Consider the following 19,147-nt stretch of genomic DNA (forward strand, 5'->3'; position numbering starts at 1 on the left):
CCCTCACAGTTCTGGAGGTCAGAAGTCAAAAATCAGTCCTACTGGTTAAAGTCAAGGTGTCAGCAGAGCTGGTCCCTTCTGGAGGCTCTGGGAAGAATTCGTTTTCTTGCCTTTTTCAGCTTTCAGAGGCCACCCATATGCCTTAGCTCATGGCCCTTTTCTGCGTCTTCAGAATGCATCACTCTAGGGACTCCCCTGGTGGTCCAGTGGTTAGGACTCTGCGCTTTCATGCCAGGGCCTGGGTTCGATCCCTGGTTGGGGAACTAAGATCCCGAAAGGTACGCGGCGTGGCCAAAAAAAAACCAAAATGCATCACTCTAACCTCTGTTCATGTGGCCTTCCCCCTCTGCCTCCCTCTTATACGAACGCTTATGATTACGTTTCGGACCCACCTGGATAATTCAAGATTAATCTCCCGTTTTAAGATCCTGAATTTCATCACATCAGTAAAGTCTATTTTTCCCTGCAAGGTAACATTCACAACATTCAGACCGTGGACATTTTGCGGAGAGGGGGCATTACTCATCTTATCGCCCCCCCCCCACCGAATCTGTCTGTGCTTATTTCCTAAGAACATTCTCTGACACAAACACAGTACAGTATCATCATTAGGAAATTAACATTGGCACTGTTAGTGCTGTTATCTAATCCACAGACCTTATGCCAACTGTCCCAATAATGTCCTTTATAGCAAAAAAAAATTTTTTAAGTTAAACAAACACACCCACACACACACACACACACACTTCCCCAGTCCAGGATCACACACGTTGCATCTAGTCGTCACACTTTACTCTCCATCCATCTGGAACCGGTCCTGAGTCTTTATCGTTCGTGACCTTGACACTTGGGGAGATTACAGACCAGTTGTTTTGTCAACGTGCGTGTGTTTCCTCGTGATTAGATTCGGGTTACGCATTTTTGGCATGGGTCTCCCAGAAGGACTCCCCCCTCCACCTTCCGCCACTCCCTTTTCCTAAGTAAACTTTATACAGAAGTTTACGTAGCACAGACACCGGAAAATGAGCGCGGTGCCAAAGCGCCCAGCTCAGGGGAATTTCTGCAGGTGACACCCCATATCACCCACACCTCGAAGCCCCCTCAAGCCCCTTCCCCTCGCCGCAACCCCCATCACCATTGTGTTGGCATCTAACAACATGGAGTTGTTTCGCCCGCTCTTGAATTTGGAACAAACAGACCCGTACAGTCCGTGCACTTTTGAACCTGGCTTCTTCCTTGCAATCCTGTGAGTGTGCCATCTGTCCGAGTTCAGTGAGTGGCCAGAAGGGGGCTTCTGAGGGGCTGGCCCACTGGTGTGTTCGTTTTGTAAGATCTCACTGAGCGGCATGGAGGTGCTCTGTGTGCTTTTCTGTGTGTGCGCTCTACATTCGTACAAACGTCCGGATTTTATGCTAAAAGAGGGACGGAAAGGGCTGCACGGCTGTTAAGAATACAGACCCCAGGGCCAGACCGCCGGGTGTGTCTCAGCCATGCCGCTTATGAGCTGGGTGATCCTGGGTAAGTTGATTACCCGAATGTGCCTCGGTTTCCCTGTCTGTCAAATGGGGGTTTTACTGTTTCCCATCGCAAGATGCTATTGCAGGATTTGACTCAGTGAGTTGTTCCGAAGGTGACATGAGGTCATTTGTGAGTGTTTGGAACAGGACCTGGCACGGAGTAAGTGAAAATAGATCAGTGTCCTTTTGAGTCCGTAAATCATGGAGACTGTTCTAGGAGGAACGTGGATGAGGTAGCTGGGTGTTGGCGCTGGTGTGAAGCATCACCTCGAAAGCAGCAGACAGGAGCCCAGCCTGATGTAGGCGTGTTATATGGTCCACTCCAAGGAGCCCAGCCTGATGTAGGCGTGTTATATGGTCCACTCCAAGCCGCGGGCAGCTTTGCGGGTGGAGACGAGGAGGCTTTGACGCGATGACCAAATCTTGATAAGTTCTGAACAAAACCAAGACCAGCCTTCCCTCGGATTCCTCAGTGACTATCCTCCTAGAAAATGCACTGTGTATTAAAACCAAACACAAAACACTTTTGTGTGTATACATAAAACTGCTGGGGTTAGTCTCAGAGCATTCCAAACCATGATTTCACAGACGTGAATGTCCACTGGGACGTTTCGCAATCAAACGGAATGTGGGCAACTCTTTGTGATACAGAAGGGCAACTCCTCTGGTTCCCACCTGCCCAGTCTCTGTGGCATCCAGAAACATTGCCAGGGTGGCCCCCATCCCTATGCTAACCAACCCCTGCACGTTCCCGAGACGTCCTCTAGGGGGCAGCATTGCCCACTCACGGCGAGATTTCTAGCCGCTTTGCGCAGACGTGCAAATATTAATACAATCGATCTTCTTTTACGATGTCCGAGTTGGAGAATTCACCTACACACGACATTTATTCGTAACCCCCAAACCAGCAATCCTGGTGCTTTTGTGGTCATTGCTGTCATGCATAGAGGAGTGAAAGTTTTGAGTTGCCCAGTGTGCACCCAACTGAAGTCTCACGGGGTGACATTCAGCCTTCTTGTTCCAGCCCATACTGTAAACCACTGTCCTTTCTACAGTCTGTTGAGTGCCATGCTTTTCACTTTTGGGGTGCTTTTTGGTTGGTGATTTCACTGTCTGAAATGTCCCCCTAAATGTAGTGCTTAATGCTGTCTGGTGTCCCTAAGAGCAGGAAGGCTGTGATGTGCTTTACAGAGAAAATACGTGTGTGAGAAGAGCTTCCTTCAGACTCCAGTTGTAGTGAATGTTGGTCGTGAGTTCAGTGTGAATCAATGCTGTATATCAGATAAGATGTCTTTAAAAAAATGTTATTGAAATATAGTTGATTTACAATGTGTTAATTTCTGCTGTATACCAAAGTGACTGGGTTATATATGTGTGTGTGTGTGTGTGTGTGTGTGTGTATTCTTTTTCATATTCTTTCCATTATGGTTTATCACAGGATATTGAAGAGTGTTCCCTGTGCTATACAGTAGGACCTTGTTGTTTATCCATCCTATATACACTAGTTTGCATCTGCTAATCCCAAACTCCCACTCCTTCCCTCCCCTACCCCCCTACCCCTTGGCAACCACAAGTCTGTTCTCCGTGTCTGTGAGTCTGTTTCAATTTCATTGATATGCTCATTTGTGTCGTATTTTAGGTTCCACATATAAGTGATATCATATGATATTTGTCTTTCTCTTTCTGACCTACTTCACTTACTATGATAATCTCTAGGTCCATCCATGTTGCTGCAAATGGCATTATTTCATTCTTTTTTATGGCTGAGTAGTATTCCATTGTATATATGTACCACATTTTCTTTATCCAGTTATCTGTCAATGGACATTTAGGTTGCTTCCGTGTCTTGGCTTTTGTAAATAGTGCTGCTGTGAACATAGGGGTGCTTGTATCTTTTCAAATTAGAATTTTGTCTGGGTATATGCCCAGGAGTGGGATTGCTGCAATTCTATTTTTAGTTTTTTGAGGAACCTCTATACTGTTTTAGATAGTGATGCACCAGTTTACATTCCCATCAGATAAGGTGTCTTTAAACAGAAACACACATAAACCAAGGTGATGCATTGATCAGTTGATGAAAATGTGACCAGAGGCTCCCAGGAACCAAACCTGTATTCCCCCATAGGAACGTTTGTTCACATTCGATAATTCAGTGTTTCAGGTGACGCTATAGAACATAATTACCAAGAATAAGGAAAATTGACTGACCTTGACATTTTCTGCCTTTTTTTTTTGCATAGATAGTGGTTGCCGTATATACCATTCTGCACCTCGAATTTTTTACTCGATATTTTAGAAATCTTTCCATATTGCTAAAGATCTTCCTCATTCATTTCTCTAAATCCTTTTAAATCTTCTATGCATTGCTCTATAAAATGGACATGAGCAGACACCAAATGACGATAAAGCAAACTTTGAATATAAAATACAGAATTCAGGGACTTCCCTGGAGGTCCAGTGGTTATGACTCCGCTCTTCCACTGCAGCGGGCGCGGGTTCAATCCCTGGTCAGCGAACTGAGATCTCTCGTGCCACGCAGTATGGCCAAAAAATAAAATAAAATACAGAATTCATTTATCCATTCATGTATTTAAGACCTGCTTGGTGTCAGGTGGTGGTATAATTTGACATAAGGTTTTTAAGCTAGATTTCTTTTTTTATTATCTTTTTTTTAAATTGAAGTATAGTTAATGTACAATGTTGTGTTAGTTTCAGGTGTACAGCAAAGTGATTCAGTTATACATACATATACATATATCTATTCTTTTTCTGATTCTTTTCCATTATAGGTTATTACAAGATATTGAGTATAGTTCCCTGTGCTATACAGTAGGTCCTTGTTTAAGCTAGATTTCTAAGGGGCTAGTTCAGACCACATGTCAGGACCCTGAGCCTCGCTGATCTGTGTCTCTGCTGCCCCTTAGCCATGCTGCGGATGGTCTCGGCCGTTCTCCAGTTTGGCAACATCGTCCTGAAGAGAGAACGGAACACCGATCAAGCCTCCATGCCTGACAACACAGGTACCACCACATGGCCTGCTACCCACCTACGTACAGAGCATCCTCCCTTCCCAGCCAGACCCACCTCCCATCCAGGACCACCCTGATTTCCTGCCCTTGCTGAATCTTTACCAAAATAACACCGTCCACTCTTTTCTTGATTATAAAAAGTGTGAGCTCTGCTGAAAATTTGAACAACACCAGTGTGCCAAGGTGGAAGGGGGCGCGGACAGCAGGATCCTCTATCATCCCAGCCCCTCCCAGAAAACCAGCATTAGCACTGGCCATATCTCCTCCTGGCCTCTGCGCTCTGCATATATATACTTTTGGGGTTTTTTTGCCTTTCAGCAGAAGTATAGTTGATATTCCTTTTTTTATCAAAATGGAAATAGCTTTGCTTCTTTATTATTATAAAATAATACAATCTGAATGGGGAAGAAAATATGGCAAGACAGGGAAGTATAAAGGCAGGGAAATTACCCATAATTACTGCTAACACTTTGGGGGCATTTCTCTCTGGGCTTTGTTCTACGTCTGTATCAATGTGGAAATAATTATCACGGAAATGGAATCTTGCTTTACACCGCCTTCCCCTCGAGATGGGAAGAGCTTTCTGTCCTGATTATGACACCCTATGGACTATTTTCAAAAGCTGTGCAACACAGAACATATGAAGGAAGGGGCATCTCTCACGATGTCATTGATCTGAGCTGTCCCTGTGACATCTGGGGGCCAGGTTCACACACGCAGCAGGTGTGCTATACATACTCATTCGTTTGATTTACAAAATTGGGGTCAGACCTTATAAACTGTTTTGAAACCTGCTTTCCCCCCACCCCCTTAATGCAACGGGGGTAACTTTTCAAGGTTATTAACTAGAACTCTACTGGGGTTGCTTCACCTGGGCTCTGTGAGGAGAACTGTATGTCAGCATAATTAATCTCCTTTGGAATCCCTTGTATTTCCTTTTCTGCATTTGCAAACATCAATTGGAGAAACAGCCCCCAGGCTCCACCGGCTGGCAAAGTACACACCAAGGGCTTAGAACCCTGTTAAGTCACCCTGTTACTGGCAGCATAGTACTCCATGCTGTTTTTTCAGTTTTTAAATATTCCCATATAATGCAGAATCACTGTAGAAGAATTAAAAATTGCAATTGCATCAGAGGGAGGGGGAGAGAGAGAGAGAGAGAGAGATTGATTTAAATCCTCATCACCTCTCAGAAATAACCACTGTTGACATTTTAATGTGTCTCTTCCTCAGTGTTTTTCTCTTTTGCTGGGGCTGAGTATTTGTAGTAACTATCTTCCTGTGACGCAAGTGATAGAGGCTCAAAAACACTTCTTAATGATCATTGTAATTCAGAGTCGAAAGAAGAAATACACCTGCCCACACAGCCTTTCCTCCATCTTCTGCCAAAACAGCTATTAACATTTTGGCAATTTTTTATTCCTACAAAAATAGGGAAGAGCAGTGAATTTTTAAAGATTTCTTTTAGGTTTGGCCACCTCACTGAACTCTTATTCCAAGAGTTTTCCCCCAGCATTTTATTGAGACATTTTCCAACATACAGAAAAGTTCAAAAAATTTTATACCGAACACTCAGATCCACCACCAAGATTCTACCACTGACACTTTACTACACTTGCTTTATCGAATATCTTTGCATCCTCTGTTCATCCGTCTCCTCTTCTGGCGCGTTTCAAAATCTCAGATATTGGTACAGACCCTTCAGCCTGTATATCATTTACTGGCATCCAATGTTTGTTTACAGTTCTTTCATGGACTGGAAGTGAAACATACAAATCATGAGATGTACATGTCTTAAGTGTACCGTGTAATAATTTATAATGATTATTTATTAAATAATAATTATTTATAATGCTTATATTATTAATTAGTAATAATAATGTTATAAATAATTATTATTTATAATAATCATATTTGGTGACTGCAGAACATTTGTTCAAATGGATGCACCCTGACTCTCTAACCAATCCCTAGCTGTTGGACGTTCAGGTTGCTTCCTGGTTTTCTCCATTGTAAACAATGCTGTGACGGACATCCTCCTAGTCCAGCCTTTGCCCACATCCAGAATTATTTTTGCCAACTTAGGGTTCCAGGAGGAGAATTATTGGGCTGGAGAATGCACACACCTTTAGGACCCATAATGCTTCTAGCGGGAAAGGCCGGTGTTCCACCGACAGTGGGGGGTGGCACCCTCTCCCCCCTCCCCCACTCTGCACTGTCCCCACCTCCCAGTGCTGATCGCATCTTGGTGCCTCTCGCCCTCAGCTGCGCAGAAGCTCTGCCGCCTCCTGGGCCTGGGGGTGACAGATTTCTCCCGCGCCCTGCTCACCCCCCGCATCAAAGTTGGCCGGGACTACGTGCAGAAAGCACAGACCAAGGAACAGGTGGGCAAGGCTGGCAGCAGGTGGGCGCAGGGAGGGCCCTGGATTTTTAAGCAGCTTATGCAAGTTTTTTCTCGCTCACTCAACAAACTTTTGCTGAGTGTCTGTTCAGTTACCGACTCTGGTCTAGGTGCTAGAATAAAGGCAGTCATGGAAACAAAGACCACGCCTTCAGGGAGCTCAGGCTGTAGTAGGGAATCAGATAATAAAGGAAGAAACGGGTGCTTTCTTCAAAGGAGGGGATTGAGGTGCTCGGGAAAGTCTTCTCGGAAGCGGTGACATTGGAGTTGAGACTTGGATGGTTCAAGACAAAGGGCATGTGTAAAGGCCCTGGGGCTGGAACAAGCTTGGCAAGTTGGGAACATTAAGGAGATCAGTGAGACTAGACAGTGGGGGAGAGGGCGGTAGAAGCTGCAGTCAGAGAGGTTGGAAGGGGACAGATCACATGAGGTCTTAGGAGCCACAATAAGGAGGTGAGTTTTATGCAGAGTGCAGCAGGAGGCCAGTGAGGATTTAAGCCAGGGAATAACTTGGTTCAGTTTGTCTTTATAAAGATTCCCTTGTCTACTGTGTGGAGAATTGGGTCCGGGGGGACCCAGTGGAAGCAATGAGACACAAGGAGGCCACTGTCATAGTCCCGGCAAACGATGACAGCAGCACAGATAAGGGTGGTGGCAGTGAGGGTGGGGAGAGGTGAACACAGACTAGATGTTTTCAGAATTCCAGTTTCGGGGCAGAGGCCTCTGCCTGACCCCAGGCTGGGCTCTCGAGGTGCTAGGACAGAGAAGGCACAGTGACGGATATGAGCTTGGGGATCACACTGACCTGGGTTCTGCTCTCAGTCAAGGTACTATTGATAGGATCCATTTTACAGATGAAGACACTGAGGCACAGAGAGGTTTATTCACATGCCTGAGGTCACACAGCCTCTAAGTAGCAGAGCTAGGATTCCAATCTAGATGTTGGTCTCCAGATTCCACCCTCTTACCTGTTCTGCCGTGGAAATTGGTTCAAGGGTTGGGTGGAATATTCATGAACTAATGTGCCCCCAAGCACTTCACACAGTGCCCGACGCACAGTAGGGCGTCACTAATGATCTGCTGTTGTTAATGTCACTGCTCTTGACGAACCATGATGGGGCTCCGTCCACACCCAGTGTCTCCTTGCCGGCAGGGCGGGGTCGGGGGGCACTAATGTGGAGGCTGGGCCCTCACTGTGTGCCCTGACCTGCAGGCTGACTTTGCGCTGGAGGCCCTGGCCAAGGCCACCTACGAGCGCCTCTTCCGCTGGCTGGTCCTGCGCCTCAACCGAGCCCTGGACCGTAGCCCCCGCCAAGGCGCCTCCTTCCTGGGCATCCTGGACATCGCCGGCTTTGAGATCTTCCAGGTCTGCGCTTTGTGCCTGGCTGGGGGCTGGGAGGGCTCCATCAAGCTGGCCCTGTCCCCCTCTCTCTGGGTCCCTGTCCCCCTCTCTCTGGGTCCCTGTCCGCCCCTCCCTGGGTCTCTGCCCCCCTCTCTATGGGTCCCTGTCCCCCCCGGGTTCCTGCCCCCTCCGGGTCCCTGTCACCCTCTTTCATGTGTCCCTCCCCCCCGCAGCTGAACTCCTTCGAGCAACTCTGCATCAACTACACCAACGAGAAGCTGCAGCAGCTCTTCAACCACACGATGTTTGTCCTGGAGCAGGAGGAATACCAGCGCGAGGGCATCCCCTGGACCTTCCTCGACTTCGGCCTCGACCTGCAGCCCTGCATCGACCTCATCGAGCGGCCGGTGAGCCCACGGCTGCTCCACCCTCCACGTGACCTTGGTCCAGCTCCTCACCCCACCGGCCATCGGTTAAATGGGGAAAACGGCATAGATCTGTGTGGCTGCTGGATGATTAGAACCCGGAACATGCCTGCCACAGGGCGTGGCTCGAATCAAAGGGCTAATCGATGGCTATAACGGTTGTTCTCATGTTTGCTCGTAGGTCCCAAGTGGCACAAGAACTAAAAATTAGCAGCAACCTAAGTGTCCAGTATTTGGGGATCTGACTTAACTCTTCTGCCCTCCTCTGTTAATGGTCAGGCCAACCCCCCTGGGCTCCTCGCTCTGCTGGATGAGGAGTGCTGGTTCCCAAAGGCCACAGACAAGTCCTTTGTGGAGAAGGTGGCCCAAGAGCAGGGTGGTCACCCCAAATTCCAGCGGCCAAGGACTCTGCGGGACCAGGCCGACTTCAGCGTGCTGCATTATGCGGGCAAGGTAGGGAGCAGGGGCCAGCCTTGGGGGCTGTGGGTGGGAGTGAGGATGAAGGGAGGGTGCAGAGGGAAAGCAGGGGCCACCTGGTGTCCACTGGGACAAGTCACAGCCAGGCCAGGGGTAGGAAAGCCCTTGGAGGAGTGAGGACTCTGTCTGATGAAGTCAGCAAAGGCTTCCTCAAGGAGGGGATATTTGCAGTGGGTTTCGAGAGATGGATAGGAGTTCACCAGGTGGAGAATTAGGTGCATTTTATTCACTCATTTGGCCAACATATGCCTTTTGTGGGCTCAGCCCTGTGCTGAGCAAAGCTGGGGACCCACGTCAGATATGATTCTGTCTTCACAAAGTTCCTTATCTGGGAGGGAGACGAAGACAGACCATCGGGATATAAGGCCGATAAGTGATTTAATGGGGCCAGCTATGGACAGTGTCAAAGTCCAGAGGAGCAATCCCAGGGAAGGTCTCACAGAGGAGAGTGATGCTTGATCTGAACTCTAAATCAAGGGTCAGCAAACATTTTCTGTGAATAGTTTCAGTTCTGTGGGCCAGTCTCTGGCACAACTACTCAATTCTGCCATGAGAGCACGAAAGAAGCCACAAGTTCACACATAAATGAAGGCCATATTCCAATAAAACTTTATTTATTTTATTATTTTTTAAATTATCTATCTATTTAAATTTACTTATTTATTTTTGGCTGCATTGGGTCTTTGTTGCTGCACGCAGGCTTTCTCTAGTTGCAGCAAGCGGGGTCTGCTTTTCGTTGTGGTGCGCGGGCTTCTCATTGCAATGGCCTCTCTTGTTGCAGAGCACAGGCTAAGCACACAGGCGTCATGGTGTGTGGGCTCAGTAGTTGTGGCTCACAGGCTCTAGAGTGCAGGCTCAGTAGTTGTGGCACACGGGCTTAGTTGCTCTGCGGCATGTGGGATCTTCCCGGACCAGGGCTCAAACCCGTGTCCCCTGCATTGGCTGGCAAAGTCTTAACCACTGCGCCACCAGGGGAGTCCTATTTATTTATTTTTGGCTGCGTCGGGTCTCAGTTGCCGCACCCTGTGCGGCCTCTTTGTTGTGGCGGGCGGGCTTACTTGGCCCGCGACACGTGGGATCCTAGTTCCCCAACCAGGGATTGAACCTGCGTCCCCTGCATTGGAAGGCAGATTCTTAATCACTGGACCACCAGGAAGGTCCCTAAAACTTTATTTATAAAAGGAGGTGGATTTGCCCGGGAGGCCATTGTTTGCCAATCCCTGGTCTAAATGATGAGTAGGGACTTCCCTGGTGGTCCAGTGGGTAAGACTCCATGCTCCCAATGCAGGGGGCCTGGGTTCGATCCCCGCTCAGGGAACTAGATCCTGCATGCCACAACTAAGACCTGGTGCAGCCAAATAAATAAATATTTTAAAAAATAATAATAGAATAAATGATGAGTAACCCGTAGCCAGAAAAGAATGGGTGGAGGGAACGGCATACACAAAGGCTGAGGGGTAGGAGACCCATGTGTTCTGTTCTAGAACTCAGTTGTTTTCCAGACATTTGCTAAGATTTCCTGTGTGCCCAGTCCTCTGCTGGTTGTGAGTCAGACTCAGGCCCTGGCCTCTGGAAGCCACCATCTGGTGGGGGGGAACGCGTGCAGGGAATCGTGGTGGTCAAGACTGTGATTCCGTGGCAGGGAGCTGGCCACGTGAAAATCCATGGAGAGGGAATCACAGGTGGCGGGAACGGCAGGGGTCAAAATCCTGAGGTGGAAATGAGCTTGCACGTTTGAGGACCAGAGTGGCTAAATGAATAAGGAAAGAAGTGTTGGTGGATGAGGTCCCAGAGGTGGGCAGAGTCCTCTTAAGGGAAATACAGAAAGGGAGAGGGACCATGCTGCGGGTGGGTGCAGTTCAGGATATGGGCACAAGGTGTCCACCAGTGCTCTCTCCTGAGTGGTGAGCCCCAGAGCTGGGAATCTCAGAGCTTCTGGGAGGCTCCCTGGGAAATCAGCAGTGCTGGTGAACCCACCATCCTGCCACCCTCCTGTGCCCAATTTCATTCAGGTTGACTACAAGGCCAATGAGTGGCTGATGAAAAACATGGACCCTCTGAATGACAGTGTCGCAGCCTTGCTTCACCAGAGCACAGACCGGCTAACGGCAGAGATCTGGAAAGACGGTAAGGACCAGCTTCCACAGGCCCTGTCCCTGGAGCTCTGTGCATCCCTTCTCCCAACTCACAGTGTGAACACTTTTGTTCCAGACCTGAGTTGTCAGCTCAGAGGCAGAACTGGTGCCAGTAGGCCAGACAGCCTTACAGTAGTGATTCCAATTAGTGATTGCTTGATTGATATCTCAAACCAGCATCACACTCAATGATAAAACACTCCTTCTTAATCAGAAAAAGACAAGGATGCCCACTGTCAACACTGCTGTGAAACACTGTTTGGGCGATAATAGTTTATGCAATCAGACCAGAAAAAGAAATAGGTATATGAATATTCAAAAGGAAGCAATGAAGTTATTAATTGTAGATGGCATGTGATCCCTAAAAAAAAAACAAACAAGAGATTCGACTGAAAAAGAATTAATAACAACAAGAGAACTCGGAAGGGCAGTATTTACAGGTTAGTCAACTTTTAGGCTTTGCTTTCGTTGATCTCTCCCAAAGTTCCCTTCAGGGATTCAGGGAAGAAAAAAAAGAGCAAAAACCCAGGTATGGTTTTGGAGTTTTCCTGCTCCAACAAGGCCCGTGTGAGTTTGGCCATCAGTCTTTTCAGACTGACACTTTCAGACCAGCAAGCCCTGTCCATCCTTGCCCTCCATCCTTAGAGGAGGTTTGAGAGATGATTTTATAAAACGGACATAACCAGCATCTTGGTTTCCTGATTTGGGTTTCCAGAATCTGTCAGTTTGCCTTAATCTTTTATTGAAGTGAAAAGTATAGTGGTAGAAGCGCCAGCCCATGCAATTGGACAAGAGAACAAAATAAGCAAGATGAGTCATTCCCAAAACAAACTCACAGAGTGAAAGGGCGTAGCACACCTTGATATGGTGAGCTGATTTTAGACAGGGTAATTTGATGTTAGTATCTCATATAGTTTATACAAGAGGGATTGAAAAGCATTGTTTGATGTTCAGTAACAGAACCAGATTCTGCCGAGAATCATCTCCTTCAGACTGAAAATCTTCCCCGTCAACTTCTTTAAGATTTGTGCCATGTTCATGGGCACATGATGTTCCCCCTAATCCTTCACATGCTCCACCCTATATATGCTCGGCTCTCAAAGTGTTCCAAGAGAGAAAGTAGAAGTGGCAAAGCCTCTTGAGTCCTAGACTGGAACCCCACACAGTATTATTTCCTCCACAGTTCTTCTGAACAAAGCAAGTCACAAGGCCAGCCCAGATTCAAGGAGCTGCAAGTCACAGAGAGGGGTGGGGGATTGGGGCCATTTCTGCATCAATCTCTACTACAGCTGCCCTGAGCCCAGAGTTGGCTTTGCTTTCGGGCATCCTGACAGCCCAGAGTTGGGTACCCAACATCCTGGAAGCCCAGGGGAAAAGGCAAATGAGACAAACTCTCTTCAACAAGCTGGGTGGGAGCCTTGAGTTAGTCCTTGAGCTTCCTGGTGGCCAGGGCAAAAGGGGATACCTAATAAAACAGATACAGACTCAACCTATAGGGAGAGAAGTTTTTTCCCCCCGGGTATTAAATTCGAAGGGGGCATTCGCCCTTTCAGCCAACATTGATGCCCTCATAAAGCTGAACAGGACAGTCTCCCTGGCTTTAAAAGTTCATGGCCAGGATCAGGTTCCTCCTCCTGCTTTGCTCTGCGCTGTTGACTAATAACCCTTTCTTCTTTTTTCTTCCTGCCTCTTCTCATGCTGCTCCCTTTGCACCTCCCATCCCGTCTCCCTGCCTCTCCCCCCCTCTGTCCTCACCCCCACCCAGAGCACGGGGGCTTGCAGCAGTTCTCTTTCCTGGGCTCCTTCCCACCGTCGCCCCCAGGATCTTCAGGGAGGCGCGGCTCTGCCATTTCTCCGTCAGGGGGTGGGTGTTGCTGTGCACCAACGGGTGAGACTTGCCAGACGAGGAGGGTGGGCCCTTTGGACGGGGAACCTGGTTTTGAACGTCTATCCCCTTTCCTTACCATACAGAGATCTTTCCCTCTTCTTTCCTGTCCCCACCCCTTGTTGACTCCCTTAGCAGTTTCCAGACTCTTTGTAGCAGCACAAGGCCTTCTTCTAACTAAACCGCATGTAAAAGTGCAAACAACTGTGATAGTATCAGCTGGCACTAATGGAACCCATACTGTGTGCTGTGCACTGTGCAAAGCCCTTTTACCATTATTAACACATGGAATCCTCTGAACCACCTAATCAGGCAGCTGTTAGTACTGTTACCCCTCTTATATGGATGAGGACATGGAAGCACAGAGAGGTTAAGTCACCTGCCTGTGGTCACACAGCCAGTAAGGGACAGAGCTGGGATTTGAACCCAGAGCCTCTGCTCTTGCCTGTGCTATAAGAACTTAATAAATGATAATTATCCATTTGATAATAACTAGGAGCATGGCGGTAGGAGGGAGACTTGAACCTGGGGAGGAAAAATGCCATATCTGAGCCCCCACTGTGTGCCAAGCACTGCCCTCAGAGCGAGTTATCTAGTTGACCGTGATAACCCTTGTGATTGGGGGTTGCAGGCCATCAGATTCTGCCCCAGCTGCAGGTTCTTGAGAAACTGGGAAGGATTCAGTACATAGAATTTGAGACAAAGGAGTGCATGTTTCTCACGAGTTGAAGTGACAGCATCAAATGACAATAGGGAAAAAAAATTATCATGAAATCAGGGCTTTCTGGGAAAATGGTGACTATGGAGGCAGTTTGCCTTATTTTATGTTTTTTCATTTCTTTTTATTTATGTATTTTTAATTTTTGCCTTATTTTAAATATTGCCTTATTTCAAATATCATAATAAAGCCAGACTTCATTACATTGTTAATGTGACACTGTTTCAAGTTCCTGAAAATGCAGCTGTGGTTATCGCCCTTTTCCCTCTCTGTGCCTCAGTTTCCTCATCTATAAAATGGGAATGATTTTTATAGGCTTATAAATAAGCTGATGTTTGTCAAGTGCTTTGAGCAGTGCCTGGCAGAGAATAAGTGCTAAGGAAGCATTTTCTATCTTCATCATCATCATTTGCTGATAAGGAAAATGGAAAAGAAGGGTCAGAGACCAGGGTTCGAGAAGATTCATACTGCCTGGGTTCAGATCCTGGGTCTTCAGATCCTAAGCTGTGTGGCCTTGGGCACAGTCTTCCATCCTTCTGAGCCTCAGTTTGCTGGTCAGTCCAATGGGCTGATAACACCTACCTTACTAGGCTGTGAGAGGTGTTTCATATGTAAAGTGCCAGGTCCTATAAATAATAAGATCCTTGACCTTTGGCCAACCCAGCCCCCTAAAACTGACCTTTGACTTTACTCTCTCTCTACATCTGTTTCCTCCTCCCACAGTGGAGGGCATCGTGGGGCTGGAGCAGGTGAACAGCCTTGGGGATGGCCCGCCTGGTGGCCGCCCACGCCGGGGCATGTTCCGGACGGTGGGACAGCTCTACAAGGAGTCCCTGAGCCGCCTCATGGCCACACTCAGCAACACCAACCCCAGCTTCGTCCGCTGTATCATCCCCAACCACGAGAAGAGGGTGAGTGACCCAGCCCGGGGAGGGAAGGCAGCTCTGGCAGTGGGTAAAGTCCCAGTCGCTGGATGTGGCTGGAACCATGTCTGGCCCCAGGCTCACTTCTGACTGGCTGTGTGACCTTGAGCAAGTTGGTTTCCCTCCCAGGCTCAATGCCCTGTTAGGAAAATTCATTCATTCATAGGACTTAAGTTTTACTGAGCACCTACTAAGTGCCAGGTAGTGGGAATACAGTGAAGTCAGGGAGGGCTCCCTGGAGAAGGTGAGGTCTGAGCTTGGAAGGATAAGTGGCATTCTAAGCAGAGAACAGCTTGTGCAGAAGCCCAGTGGTTGGTTGGAGCATGAAAGGTACAAGGGATGGAAAAAAGACCGTTGGAGCTGGGAGTGTCATGTAAGTGTGGGGAGACCATGCCTGGCCTCCTAGGCCACCAATAAGTTTTCTTGTTGGGAAAATCAGAGAATAGGCCCTGTAGAGAAGGGTCAGCATAGTAGAAGGTGAAACTAGGTGCCTGGGGCTTATACTGTCCTCAGAAAGCAGGAGCTGTGGTTATTGAGTAGGTGGATCTGTGTTTCTCATAGCTGTAAATACCATATTTTATCAAATCTAAGACACATTTATTGTGACATTTTAGCATCTCTGAAGTTGGGATGTGGCTTACAGTCGAAGGCCTGTCAGAGTTTAATTGACAAGAGCTTTTCTTTCTTGGTGGTATATAAGATAACAGTGTGTTTTACAATTGATAGTGGCTTTTATTTGATGAAATATGGCATACATGGACTCAGCCACTTCTCCAAAGAGCCTTAGTGGAGAATGGTGCTTACAGTCTAAGATCTGGGTGCTAGGTGTGCTCCATGGTATCAAGGTGTCACTCCCAGGACCTCAGTAAATAGAGCTATGTACGTACACACTAATGTACATGCATGCATACACATGTATATATGTGTACACACATACATGTGTACATACACTTAAACATCTATGTTTATTTCTGTAACTATCTTTATATATTGAAAACTATGAGTTCCCACCAGTATGTCAAGTTTCAGTCCAACATCTCTTTTTAGCAACAGTGAGATCCTGTAATATAGCACACATTTACTAGTTTTCTCAGTCCCCTTTTATGTAATCAGTCTCCTGACCTTGCTGGGCACCTCCCCACTCAAGCCTGCCAAATGTCTTGTTGAAGGGTGGAATGGAGGAAGGAAGGATAGAAGGAAGGAAGGAAGGAAGGAAAGGAGGGAGGGAGGGAGGGAAAAAACCAAAATGTTACTGTGAGACCATCCTATATATTATTTCCAATTTCCAGCTATTTTCAGCCATTTCCTTGGGGCTCTTTTGAGAGAGCCACTAAGATGGCTTAAGCAAAAGTGAGAATGTATCAGGAATTCCCCGGCGGTCCAGTGGTTAGGACTCCACGCTTTCACTGCCGAGGGCCCGGGTTCCATCCCTGGTTGAGGAACTAAGATACCACAAGCCACAGGGCACGGCCAAAAAAAAAAAAAAGTGAGAATGTATAGATTCACGTAATTGAAGATTCCATGACTAGGTTCAGGCACAGTTGGATCCAGGTGCTCAAACGGTGACGTCAGGAATCTTTTTCCTCTGCTTGGCTCTGCTTTTCTATGTGTTGCCTCCTCTCTGATGAATCTCTGTCTCCATTCTCAGGGTGGCAACGGCAGCCACCAGTGGCTCCAGACTTTCATTCTTTCAGTTCAGCAACCCTAAAGGAAAGAGAGAGCCTCTGGCAGCATGGATGTAGCAGAAGTCCCAGGGCTGGCTTTCACTGGCCTAGGATGGCTCTTGTGCCCACCCTTGAACCAGCCTGATTGGCCTGGCCTGAGTCACATGACCATGTCTGGAGCCAGGATGAGGCCAGTCCTAGCCACTCATGGACTGAGAGCATAGGGGGAGGAATAGCGCCCTCCCGCCCACAGAATGGAAGTGTTATTACCAAGGAATAGGGAACATATATAATAATAAATAAACAGAAACTCCCTTCTCTGAGGGCAGGGGCTTTTATCTCCTTTTTTACTGCTGAGTCCCCAGTGCCTAGAACACATTGTGTGGCAGACAGTGAGTATTCAATAAACATTTGATGGATGAATAAATACATATATGCTTAGATAGCCCTTGAAAAAGATACAGAATGGTGGTTCTCATTTTTTAACCCTCATCGCCACCAGATATTTATATTCTGCCCTAGCCTGGGGCCAGGGCTTTTTTTTTTTTTTTTTTTTTTTTTTTTGGTTTTGTTTGTTGTTTGTTTTTGCTTTTTTAAGCATGTGAGGGGACTCCAGTGTGTAGTCTGGGTTGAGAACAACTGATCTAGAAGGCTCCATAAAAACCTGGGTATTGTGTTGACCACTCTGGGGGCCTGGGCAAGGCAAGAGTTGTTTTTCAGAATGTGTAATTTGAATTTTTTTGTAGTGTTTAGATTTTTACCATTTGTGTATTACTTTGGGGGAAAAAAAAAGCAGGTAAGAGAAAGAAAAGGCAATGAAAGCTCACTACCAAAAATAATGATGTACGTGCTTTGTTCACAGATCACCTTCCCAGACTGTCCTATGCAAATTCAGCACTCTCCGTCCTCCCTCCCCTCTGCTCCTTGCCCCTTCGCACTTAGTACTCATTTACTTCTGACGTTTGTGATGTCTTGACCTCATTTATTGTCGACCTCTCCCAGTGGATAGTGAGGTCCCTGGGGCAGGCGTTTCTGCCTGGCATGTAGTAGGTGCTCAGTAAATTATAGGTTGAACCAGATGAAATTGCCAACCTTTTTTTTTTTTTTTAGGTTTTAGATGTGTCTCTCTTTTTTTTTTTTTAACATCTTTATTGGGGTATAATTGCTTTAGAATGGTGTGTTAGTTTCTGCTTTGTAACAAAGTGAATCAGTTATACATATACATATGTTCCCATATCTCTTCCCTCTTGCGTCTCCCTCCCTCCCACCCTCCCTATCCCACCCCTCCAGGCTGTCACAATAAAGACGCAGACCTCCTAGAGGACAGACTTGAGGTTATGGGGAGGGGGAAGGGTGAGCTGTGACAGGGCGAGAGAGAGTCATGGACATATACACACTAACAAACGTAGTAAGGTAGATAGCTAGTTGGAAGCAGCCGCATGGCACAGGGATATTGGCTTGGTGCTTTGTGCCAACCATTTTTGACCTGCCCAAACTGCCATCCACCTGAGTTCCCCTGACGGCTGCCATCCAGTGAGTGGCGCCCCCGTGTGGCAGCCACTGACCTCGCATGTCTGTGACTGCTCTTTGCAGGCTGGGAAGCTGGAGCCGCGGCTGGTGCTGGACCAGCTGCGCTGTAACGGCGTCCTGGAGGGCATCCGCATCTGTCGCCAGGGCTTTCCCAACCGCATCCTCTTCCAGGAATTCCGGCAGAGGTGAGCGGCATGGGGTGGGGTAGGGCTTGGGTGCCTGCATCCAAAGCACCCCAACTGCTACTTCTGGGAGGGGTCAGGGGTGGGGCCTCAGCGCCAGTGGAGGGGCGGGGCCTCCGGGCAAGTTCCTTTGGTTACAGAGTCTCAGCTTTCTCCTCTGTGATATGGGACAGCAATGCCCCCATTCACTGGACTCCCCAAGAGAAAGGGCATAGAGTACTATGTTGCGATCTGGGTATCTCAATCGGCATTTCTTATAAAAATGCAGTCGAGGACTTCCCTGGTGGTACAGTGGTTAAGAATCCACCTGCCAGAGCAGGGGACACAGGTTCGAGCCCTGGTCTGGGAAATTTCCACATGCCACGGAGCAACTAAGCCCGTGCACCACAATTACTGAGCCTGCGCTCTAGAGCCTGTGAGCCACAACTACTGAGCCCACGTGCCACAACTACTGAAGCCCGTGCACCTAGAGCCCATGCTCCACAACAAAAGCCACTGCAATGAGAAGCCTGCGCACTGCAACAAAGAGTAGAAGCCCGCGCACGGCAACAAAGACCCAATGCAGCCATAAATAAATAAATAAATAAGTTTATTTTTTTAAAAAATGCAGTCGAATAGGAGAGAAGGAAAAAATATCAACATATAATAAGCCAGTAATATGGTGAATATGATAACAAAAATTATGCTTCATGCAAGCTGTATATAGCAGCACCATGCAATAGAAAGAGAATGTGAGCCCCATATACAATTTAAAATTTTCTAGTAGCCATATTTTTAAAAGTAAAAAGAAACAGGTGAAATTAATGATAACAAGAGTTTATTTAACCCAGTACACCCAAGATATTAGATCATTTTAACATGTAATCAATATAAAAAATTAGTAGTGAGACATTGTGCATTCTTTTATTCCTACCGAATC

At 47.3% G+C, this 19,147-nt stretch overlaps 1 protein-coding gene across 4 annotated transcripts in view; it reads left to right on the forward strand.

Moving 5' to 3' along the window:
* The window catches only part of MYH14 (myosin heavy chain 14), a 91,204-nt gene that overhangs the window by 26,463 nt on the left and 45,594 nt on the right, over nucleotides 1-19,147 (forward strand). For all 4 annotated transcript variants that reach the window (XM_082863466.1, XM_082863464.1, XM_082863465.1 and 1 more), the window contains 8 exons: nucleotides 4,442-4,537; nucleotides 6,812-6,930; nucleotides 8,161-8,313; nucleotides 8,523-8,696; nucleotides 8,994-9,167; nucleotides 11,204-11,318; nucleotides 14,653-14,840; nucleotides 18,110-18,231. In XM_082863466.1, the coding sequence (XP_082719592.1) occupies nucleotides 4,442-4,537; nucleotides 6,812-6,930; nucleotides 8,161-8,313; nucleotides 8,523-8,696; nucleotides 8,994-9,167; nucleotides 11,204-11,318; nucleotides 14,653-14,840; nucleotides 18,110-18,231 (1,141 nt within the window). The remainder of the gene's footprint in view (nucleotides 1-4,441; nucleotides 4,538-6,811; nucleotides 6,931-8,160; nucleotides 8,314-8,522; nucleotides 8,697-8,993; nucleotides 9,168-11,203; nucleotides 11,319-14,652; nucleotides 14,841-18,109; nucleotides 18,232-19,147) is intronic.

Source organism: Leucopleurus acutus (genome assembly GCF_964270905.1).
Source record: "Leucopleurus acutus genome assembly, chromosome: 20".
Lineage (NCBI taxonomy): Eukaryota > Metazoa > Chordata > Mammalia > Artiodactyla > Delphinidae > Leucopleurus > Leucopleurus acutus.